Source organism: Misgurnus anguillicaudatus, chromosome 10, assembly GCF_027580225.2.
Source record: "Misgurnus anguillicaudatus chromosome 10, ASM2758022v2, whole genome shotgun sequence".
In the NCBI taxonomy this organism is placed as follows: domain Eukaryota; kingdom Metazoa; phylum Chordata; class Actinopteri; order Cypriniformes; family Cobitidae; genus Misgurnus; species Misgurnus anguillicaudatus.
In genome coordinates this window covers 17,895,028-17,905,016 of record NC_073346.2, presented here as the reverse complement: position 1 = coordinate 17,905,016, position 9,989 = coordinate 17,895,028, and the positions used below count along the sequence as shown (strand labels likewise).

The 9,989-nt window shown below is 39.1% G+C and overlaps 3 protein-coding genes and 1 long non-coding RNA gene across 11 annotated transcripts in view; 2 read left to right on the top strand and 2 right to left on the bottom strand.

Annotated features, from left to right (window-relative positions):
* Window positions 1-226: 226 nt before the first annotated feature.
* isoc2 (isochorismatase domain containing 2) lies at window positions 227-2,876 on the bottom strand. Its single transcript, XM_055209798.2, has 7 exons — window positions 2,821-2,876; window positions 2,524-2,617; window positions 1,851-1,975; window positions 1,414-1,626; window positions 1,256-1,326; window positions 825-942; window positions 227-366 (listed from the first exon to the last, which is right to left on the bottom strand). Coding segments are annotated over exons 2-7 (594 nt in total). The 5' UTR covers window positions 2,525-2,617; window positions 2,821-2,876; the 3' UTR covers window positions 227-300.
* Window positions 264-8,006, top strand: u2af2a (U2 small nuclear RNA auxiliary factor 2a). Of its 4 annotated transcripts, none has more exons than XM_055209787.2 (11): window positions 264-389; window positions 4,249-4,399; window positions 4,516-4,622; window positions 4,708-4,859; window positions 5,000-5,116; window positions 5,192-5,348; window positions 5,456-5,535; window positions 5,644-5,766; window positions 6,261-6,347; window positions 6,437-6,688; window positions 6,778-8,006. In XM_055209787.2, exons 3-11 carry the CDS (start codon window positions 4,601-4,603, stop codon window positions 6,910-6,912), a joined length of 1,125 nt encoding a protein of 374 aa, XP_055065762.1. In that variant the 5' UTR covers window positions 264-389; window positions 4,249-4,399; window positions 4,516-4,600; the 3' UTR covers window positions 6,913-8,006. The 4 variants fall into 4 exon arrangements, with proteins under 4 accessions (XP_055065762.1, XP_055065759.1, XP_055065760.1 ...); XM_055209784.2 differs by lacking the exon at window positions 264-389 and adding an exon at window positions 3,055-3,555; XM_055209785.2 differs by lacking the exon at window positions 264-389 and adding an exon at window positions 3,056-3,555 and having other exon boundaries at window positions 5,192-5,330.
* Window positions 5,980-9,953, bottom strand: LOC129447862 (uncharacterized). The gene is made up of 2 exons (XR_008645579.2): window positions 9,284-9,953; window positions 5,980-6,708 (listed from the first exon to the last, which is right to left on the bottom strand). It is a non-coding gene; the product is annotated as an uncharacterized lncRNA (long non-coding RNA).
* The window catches only part of cacng6b (calcium channel, voltage-dependent, gamma subunit 6b), a 30,838-nt gene continuing 29,741 nt past the window's right edge, over window positions 8,893-9,989 (top strand). For 3 of the 5 annotated variants that reach the window (XM_055209790.2, XM_055209792.2, XM_055209789.2), the window contains exon 1: window positions 8,893-9,168. In XM_055209790.2, coding sequence (XP_055065765.2) covers window positions 9,137-9,168 — 32 coding nt within the window. In that variant the 5' untranslated portion in view covers window positions 8,893-9,136. The remainder of the gene's footprint in view (window positions 9,169-9,989) is intronic. The other 2 variants (XM_055209797.2, XM_055209795.2) reach the window with 2 other exon arrangements.

Below are 9,989 nucleotides of genomic sequence, written 5' to 3'. Positions count from 1 at the left end.
CATATCTGCCTAGAAAATCGCAACTTTTAATTTTCTTTAAACTTAGTACACGCTGTTACTACAGAAGAGTCAAGTTTTAAATAGGAAAAATAATGGTCCAATCAGATTCAATGGACTATGCCCAGCCACGCCAAAAGTGGTACCGCCAGAGGGGAGAGGAGTACCGCTAGGGGAGCTGGAAAATGAGCATTCAAAAAAGTGGAGTTTCCCTTTAAATTCATATTTGAAACTGCACAGAGTTTGTGTGAAGTTACAGTAATTTTTTTAATTTTGTCTGCAGGGTGTGGTGTGTGACTGGCCCTAAAGGGAGCTGTAGAAGGCCAGCAGGCCTGTATCAGGGGAGGGGTGAGCCATGAGCTTCTGGATCTGTGTGCAGAGATGAACGACAGGTAAGAACATGAACAGAACAATGGCCGAAAAAAAATCGTATTCACTGCAAAATCCCAACCACTTCAGCAACTGCTCGTATGCTCTTATACACACAAGCACACTTAGACCAAACCTATAATTACCACATAAGCACAGAAGAGACTAAACCCTTCTTAAATCACAATATTTTCTTAAATTATAAAGAAAGGTTTATAGTAATAGTGCTTTAATAGTTTATATTTGTCACCTCTAACTGAAACTTATATATTAAAGCATCATAAAACTGTCAACACAATAAATTTACTTTTTGTTCACCATTATAGCCCAAAACGTAATGTAGACGACAGATTACAGTACTTTCATTTTTAAGGTCAACTATTCCATTAAGTGGTTACATTATTATGAAAACACATACAGACAGACAAGAAAGACAAACAAACAAACAAATAATATACTTCTTTAAAGTTGGGGTGCTTGGCATTCTGCACTAGTTGTAATAAAACTCCCTCCGTAGTGGTAAGAAACGCCCCACTCTGCTTCAGTCGTGACAGTGCAAAGAGGCGATCTGTCTGACTGAAAAATAAAACAGACAGATTTTGTTTTTAATACCTTACAATTACTTAAAGGCTTAACTTACAAGACACAGTAAATTCTGCACTGGTGTGCTCTACAATGGATACTCTTCACTAGAGTGTCAGAAAAAGGTTTAAAGATGCTATCCATCATCACGTCTAAAACTACATACTATTCATATGCTAGACTGGAGCGTGTGCTTGAAAAGATATGTGTGTGAATCACAATAAGGCAGTTTTGCTTCTGCATTGCTTTTTAAACTGTGCATTTTAGACAAAATATCGAAAGAAAACCAAAGGAACTTATTTAATACCTTCGAGAGGAGACAGCATCTGCTACAATGTGAACCTCCTTGCCTTGCTCCAGGAGATCAAAGGTTGTGCACTACAGTAGAAAAAGAAAGATTATGTAATTGTGCATGAAAATGTGCTATAGCATCAGTTTAAATATAAATATCCTACATGACATTACCGCGATGCAGGCTTGAGCCTCAATGCCACACAGTATGACCTGCTTAGGATCTCCCAGGCTCTTCAGTGAGCTCTCCACACTGTCTATCATCATGGAGAAACTAGTCTTTGCATGAGGCTTCAGCCCTTCAGCACCCAGCTCAGGAACCGTGGGTCCTAGACCTTTGGGGTACTGCTCGGTCAAAATCTGGGGGATGTTCAAGATTCGACATGCCTGCGAGAGAAACATAATTGTTAATATTCAATTTCTGATAATATCTGATATAACACTGATACAAAATATTTATTATCCAAGAAATGTACCTTGTTTTGGTAATCTAATAATAAAAGCACATGTTTAGCAGTCATTGTGGATATGGTTGTTACATCGGTCAGTCACTACACATAAGGTACACACATTTTTGATAATAGTTATAAATTTAAGGGTGCTAACTGTACCTGTAGCAATCTTGCAGCATTGCTCACAATATTTGTGAACTGGTAGATAGTGGGTCTGAACTTCTCCTGCATGTCACACAGTAACAGCACTGAGCCTTTAGTGGAGAGTCTGCCAATTCCTGCCACTAAGGAGACAATTATGTAAATATGCCAAATGTTAACCTTACACACCACATGTGTCTTTGTGCATACACTGTAATACATACAGTAGTCCCTAATATTTGTAAATGTTTACAAATGTTTATTTGCAAAGAAATACTGCATAAGTCACTTATATGTATTTATAACTTAAGTCAGCATGTCCAAAAAGTGTTACAGATAGAGAGCTCTCAAGTGAAAAGACAAGGGCAGTGCCCTAATGTCCTGCATGTTAATAGGTCGACTCGACTTCATGCAGCGCGATGCAGACCGATCGACATATGACATCAAAGCACCGCGAGAGCGATTCTGAAGCCGCGCTTTCGGAAGCAGTCTCGCGGTACTTTGATGACGGGTCGCAAGGTCTGTAGCGCCGCATAAAATTGAATACATCTAATAACTTGTCAAATCCAACTCGTTCACTCTCACAGTTACATATATTGCAATATATGGATAAGGATTTTAATAATAACATGTATTGCAATAGATAGATAAGGAGTTCAATGACACTTATATGTAAACAAGCACTACTTACTGTTGGCGACTAGGGACGATCAGACTGCAAAGACCAAGTAAATTTAAATCACAGCTGGCTCCTTTCCAGACCAACTTCATATGTCCAGCCACTCTTGTTTTAGCAAACCAGTTAAAACTCAAGTTTAAATGGTAAACGTTAATGAGGTAAGCGCAACACCAGCACACTCACTCGCAAAAATGACAGCAGTAGACAAACAGGAGATTTCTCAGAACAACACAAATGTATGTACTAATATCTCTGTGTGTCCTTTAATGTTATATCCCCTCAATAATATAGCCGAAAAAATACACACACCTCAAAAACTATCTCCCAAACAGACCCTTGGTCTTGCGCTAATAAGCGAATCAACCAACAGAGGGCGCTGTCAAATACACAACAACTATACAGAGTGGTTTATTTATTTTGCCCAAAAACGTGCAGTTGTGTTTACGATTTACCAAAATGCAAATACACAATCCTAAACACCACATAAGTCATAAGAACGCTAAATATGTGAAATTGTCTTGATGGTTTGAAGATTGACGTTGACCCGGAAGTGCATGGGAGTGGCCACTGACATTAACGTCCGGCCTTGCTGCCGTTTCACAGGGATTTTGTGGAAAATACAGACTGCTCTTTACCTATTGTCGTAGCTTTCAGGAACACATGAGCTCTTTTAAGAGCAAAGCACTCATGTAGTGCAGCACAGCATCTGACGGATGTCTGTTTTTGCTCGAGCTCTTTGAAAGCACGTTTTCCTCATGCTAGTCTTTGTATGTGAAGAGCGTCTCTAGAAGACACCAGCTCGACTCCTTCTGCTTTCATTAAACTTCGCTTTGCTTCAACCAGCTCGCACTTTCTCCTTCACAGGTTGTAGTCTCGTAATTGCTTCACCCTCGGTGTGAGCTTAGTTTTTGTTTGCGATATATTCGCATTTGCTGAGGTGCTAGCTGTTAGCTAGCCAGTTTTACACTCACTCGGTGTATTGGAGCTGCTGCATAATGTCAGATTTTGACGAGTTTGAGAGACAGCTGACCGAAAACAAGCAAGGTGAGAAATAAAGTTATCCATCTGATGCGAATGAGGGGTTTGTCATGTGTTTTATTGGATAGGGTAGTGACCAGTGAGTGGTTGAATGACCTGCTTTGCTGGACAGTCTGAATCAGATTGTAATCAGATTGAATCAGCACATAAAACAAATGCAGCATTTGTTTTTATAAGCATTTAAAACCATTAAATGTCTAGAAACCATTCGTTTTGCTTAGGGGGTGTGGTATTACATAGATTCAAAGCCATGATATTTATGGACTGTGGTGGTTTATTAAACATCTGAGATTCAAAATTCTACTTAAATCTGTTAATAAACAGTTCTGAAGTGTTAAACAATATAAAACAAGAAATTTTATGAAATGAGTGCTAGATTTAAATAAAGTATACATTTGTACTAAGGTCAGATTATCTTATTTCTAATGAAGCACACACGATGATGAAAATTCACAAATCACAATGAGCCAACATGGTTTTACACAAATATGACTCCATGCCAGCTTGAGTGCATGCTGTCATAAAAGATGCAAAATGCAAAATAAAGCATGTTCACAAGTGGACTCAGACTGTTGAAACCTATGCAGAAATAAAACAGGTTAGTACTGATGGAGAGTTTGAATGAACTCCTAGTACACACACTGAATTACAGGAAGTGCGCATTTGGATAATCATATTTATTTCATTGCAATTTAACAGCGGATAGAGACAAAGAGAACAAACACCACCGACGCAGTGGCTCGAGAAGTCGCAGCAGAGACCGGGACAGAAAAAGGAGAAGTCGAGACCGAGATAGGAGAGGCAGCCGAGATCGTCATGGAGATAGCAAGGATCGCAGACACAGACGAAGGTATGTTAAAGATTGAAATTTGGAAATGTTGGGTACAGAAGAGTCATCTGAGTGTCTGTAGGTTTTTGTGTACCGACATTGATTTTGACAGTGTTGATGTCTTTCTCCTTGTGCAGTCGCTCCCCACATCGTGAGAAGAAAAAGATTAAAGTGAAGAAGTACTGGGATGTTCCTCCCCCCGGATTTGAACACATCACACCCATGCAGTATAAAGCCATGCAAGGTGAACGTCTTTCTTTTTCTCTGTCTGTCTCACTTTTGTCTTCTCACATGTATAACATTGTTTTAAATTAACCTCACATCATCAGCTGCTGGTCAGATCCCAGCTACTGCTCTGTTGCCCACAATGACCCCTGAGGGTCTGGCTGTGACCCCAACACCTGTTCCTGTCGTCGGCAGCCAGATGACTCGACAAGCCCGCCGTTTGTACGTTGGCAACATCCCGTTTGGTATCACAGAGGTGAGACTCACCGTTGTCATGTTGTATCTGATTTCTCAAATTGTGCTCAAGTTTTGCTTTTCCTCATGTTGCTTTTTTCATCTGCATGCTTTGTTTAATACTCAAGTGTAATAATTGCATTTCTCTCGAATTTTTGATAGGAGTCTATGATGGACTTCTTCAACGCTCAGATGCGTTTGGGTGGTTTGACCCAGGCACCAGGAAACCCAGTTCTTGCTGTTCAGATTAACCAGGACAAAAACTTTGCCTTTCTGGAGGTGAGTCTTTGTTCTGACTGGTAAGTCCTCACATAAGTTCTCAAAAACATAATAGTTGTTTTTATTTGAATACAGTTTCGCTCAGTGGATGAAACGACACAGGCCATGGCGTTTGATGGCATCATTTTCCAGGGACAGAGTCTGAAGATTCGCCGACCACACGACTACCAACCTCTACCGGGCATGAGTGAAAACCCCAGTGTCTATGTGCCAGGCAAGACTCTGTATTCCGGTTTGAATTCACTTTTTCCTAAGTTTTTTTGTTCATTAAGTATTTTCAAGTGATAATCCATTTAACACGGACCGTTAGGTTCTCTCACACTTGATTGCTCTCTATAGGTGTTGTCTCTACTGTGGTGCCCGATTCGGCACATAAGCTCTTCATTGGCGGTTTGCCAAATTACCTCAACGATGATCAGGTTTGTCTCAGAATGGCATTTTGTGGCAATATTTCATTATAAATTGTTCAGTCTCTGTCTGTCTTGTAGCTTCATTCTGATTGAAGAATGATCTCTACTATTCGACAGGTGAAAGAATTGCTGACATCATTTGGTCCCCTGAAAGCATTTAACCTGGTGAAAGACAGCGCTACAGGCCTCTCCAAGGGCTATGCTTTTTGTGAATATGTTGATGTCAACATCAGTGACCAGGTTATAAAAACACTGAATGAAACTCAGTGAATGATTTTGCAAGAATTTAAAGGATAGTTTGCCCAAAAATTAAAATTAATTTACCCTCAAGCCATCCGAGATACATCCATAAGTCCATCATCTATCATATTTTTCTTAAAAAAATCACATTGATTACCCTCAGAAGGCCTTTATTTATCCCGTGTGGATGGTTGCACATTCTTTGTGCTTGAAGCAAGTAGACCCCATTTTCAAACATTATAAAGCTTGGATCAGCTAGGACTTTTCTAAAATACCTGAAAATGTGTCCATTTGAAAGATGATAGACACATGTATCTCGGATGGCTTGAGGGTGAGTAAATTATGGGGTAATTTTCTTTTTTTCGGCGAATTATCGCTTTGAAACCGTAATCTGTCTACAGTCATTCTGCAAATCACATAAACAAACATCCCAGTTCAGCATTTTTAAGATATTTTGATTACACCTTTTTGATTCAAGCTATTGACTATCACAGGCTATTGCGGGTCTAAATGGAATGCAGCTGGGTGACAAGAAACTCCTGGTCCAAAGAGCAAGTGTGGGGTCCAAGAACACCACACTGGTAAGAAGGAGAGTGAATGTGTACTGCAACTTAAAAACATTTGTTGCAACCTGAATATTGACACGCTTTATTTCTCTTTTCCTCTGAAGACGGGAATAAACCAGACTCCTGTGACCCTGCAAGTGCCAGGTCTCATGAACAGTTCGGTCAACCAGATGGGAGGCATTCCAACAGAAGTCTTGTGTCTTATGAACATGGTAGCTCCAGAGGAACTGCTTGATGATGAAGAGTATGAGGAGATCGTGGAAGACGTCAAGGAAGAGTGCTCCAAATACGGCCAGGTCAAGAGCATCGAGATCCCGCGCCCTGTCGATGGCTTGGAAGTTCCGGGCACTGGAAAGGTTTGACACCTCACAGATACCTGCGAATGTAAAATGTAGTGAATATTTTTGTTATTAACATATTACAATATTTTTAATTTCTCTTTCAGATCTTTGTGGAGTTTATGTCAGTGTTTGACTCTCAGAAAGCAATGCAAGGCTTAACAGGAAGGAAATTTGCCAACAGAGTGGTGGTGACTAAATACTGCGACCCTGACGCCTACCACCGCCGCGACTTCTGGTAGAAATGGGACAGATTTAAGAGCCAGTGAAACGAAATGGTGTGATTTCAAAAGAAACACCTTATTTTGTAGATGTATGAGATCTAAGAGGGTGTGAGTTTTTTTTAAAAATAAAAACATGACATGTGATTGGTCAGAATGTTGTGCATCAATCACTTGTAATGTTTTTGGACAACATGTGCAAAGCTTTTTAAGATTGTGAAACAGACCACATCAAAGTCTACAAAAAATGATCCAGACACGTCACTCATCATCATTTTTGGTCTATAGTGATTTTATGTCATTTTCCCCCAAATGTGTAAAATGCCTATTTTGTCTGTACAGCTCACGCTTTGAGTCTGACTCATCAGATAGGAGTGATAAGTTGATATAAAAACTTAGTTCAGGTAATTGAGGGGAGACAGACAATGGCAAAAACAACAAAACAATGAATGTTACACTCAAAAGTAAAAAAAAGGAGTCAAGAGGGTGTTTGTTTTTTGAATATGGGTTTATTAAGGCTGTGAAATGTAGTTTGTGTATTTGGGCAAACAGTGTAAATGTGTGCCATGAGAGGAGATTCTGGGTCTTCTCTTGTCACAATGTATGTATGAGGTAAGCCCATTACAGGCATCCTGTAGAAGTGGAATCTTACCAGTTACATCTGTACTGTCTTTCTCTTCCCCATCCTGCTCTTCCTCTCTTTTTTCCAAAATCTTTTTCTCTCTAATAGTTGTACTGTTTCTTGTGGACTTTGTTTTCCCGGCCCCATCTAACCAGATTTGTATACGGTTGAAAAGAACGTTTCTTTTACGTTTTATACATTCTATAACTGTCCACTGCTGTTTTTTAATGCTGTAATAAGCGGGGTTGATTTACTACAATGCATTTATGTATGAGAACCAGAACAATGTTCCGGTGAAATAAACTCGATGCGTTTGAATTGATGGCACACACATTGCATCTGTATTTTGCCAGCAGATAGTGCTAACAGCTCTGGATATCCTGCACTGCCTGTTATGAGCAATTGGTTAGTCTGTTTTTAGACTTGGGGTCCATTATGTAGGGGTGGTACAAAGTTATGATTTTATTTCTCAATAAAATTACAAGAAAACATACATGTTGATTGCTGATCTTAAAGTATGAAAATCAAGAATTGCAATACAAAGTAAAGCAGTTTAATGTGCACTATAATGTACAACAAGCTAAACAGAATAAAATTAGAACTTGGAAAAATCATTTAGTAAAAATTAACAACTACATGATGGTAAATAAAGTTTATTTCTTAAAAGAAAACACCCAGAACGTGTTTCCTATTTACAACATGTCTGCTAGTCTTAGACAGGGATGCACATTGTATGGCAATGGTTAAGATATATTCTTAATGGCTGATTTGTAACTTCCAGCAATAATTGTGCAGATTTGATCAATCTCTGAAGAAAAATTTGCTAGCAAGTAATTGAAATCCCTTTAAAGGTGCATTTAAGGATGATCTCTTGACAGAAATGCAATATTATGTACATAACTATACGATCAGTGGTGTATAAGCAAGAGTGCACACAACTTTTTTGTCTTGGTTCTCAACGAAGCACCTGGGGAGATGTTGCTTGGTACTCACACTATTCATGGAAGAGGTATCCTACATGCTTTCATCTCCTGACTACTCTCTTTGCCATTTCTTTGGTTTAAGCATAGTCGAGATGTACATGAAATGAAATATGCCTGGTTATTGCTTTTAACCCATGTAACCTTCATAAATAACTCATATACATTTCAAATATTGTTAAAGACAAGTAAATTGTTAGTAATAAAAATAATCAAATATGTGCAATAGCACAAATCAGTACCATAGAACAAACATGCAAATGAAAAATGGCTTGAATAACATTAAAAAACAGCATCAGGTTTATACACTCTAAAAATGCGGGGTTGTTTTTAACCCACGGCTGAGTCAGTATTGGACAGAACACTTGGTTAGGTAACAACAACCTGGCATTTTTTAGTGTACTGTCACTTTAAGTGTGGGCAACGGATCCAATATATTGATACGCATTTTATTTCTCAACTGCTTATATTTATTTTAAGTTTAAAAGACTGTGTACTACTATAATCACGGCATTATTAGATAATTTTGTGTTAACGTCCGTTTAAGTGCAGAAAAACGAACTCAATGCGCACTGTCTTTTTCTTGTAGCCTAACTGGAGTGCTGTCTGAAGCCTTGAGATGGGGATTGGGCTCGCGCTTTAGATGTGCGCGCAACAAAACTTGTCAAACAACGCGTGAGTAAAGTATTGAGATTTGTTTCGCGTCCTTTTTGTACAGTCGGGCCAGTAACTGTTGCATCGCTGCTAACAACACGCGTTAATTTTAACATGTTTGTAATAATTATCTTACCAATGATGCACGAAGAAATTCCTTATGTTGCAGTAAATTAGGTAAATGTAACAAAATAACGTACGCAAAAGCGCCTTTTTAGAACAGTGTCTGGTGCGCATGCGTACCTGCGTACCAGTTATGTGCCCGCTTACATAATGAACTGTATTATTATTATTATCCAACCTAGACTGTGCCGTTTTTGTCCGTTTCTCAATCCAAAGGCTGCAGCCTCCGGAGGTCGCATTTCTAGGCTGCATACGTCATCAAGACGGTCTTATTTCAGAATATTACCAATTATGAAGTTGACTGTTATTCTTAGTTAATCGTAAATTGTTGTAATATGCTTATGATTGGCGAATATAATGCTCAGTTAACTTAAATTAACCAGGCTTGATGACGTATGCAGCCTGCATATGCGACCTCCGGAGGCTGGAGCCTTCCGATTGAGAAACGGCTTTTTTCTACATGCACCGAGGGTCCCCTTAGCGCCACCATAGCCCTCAATCGACAAATCGACGTTTTGTCACTACGTTGTCTCAGATGATGACAGTCCTGTGGGGGCTGGCTACCATAGCTACTTTATGTGTTTTTAAAGGAAAACACCACAGTTTTTCAATATTTTACTACGTTCTTACTTAAACTTAGACAAATAAATACATGCCTATATTTTTTCAATGCATGCTTTAAATCTTTTTACAGTGCGTTGTGAATGTGTTAGCATTTA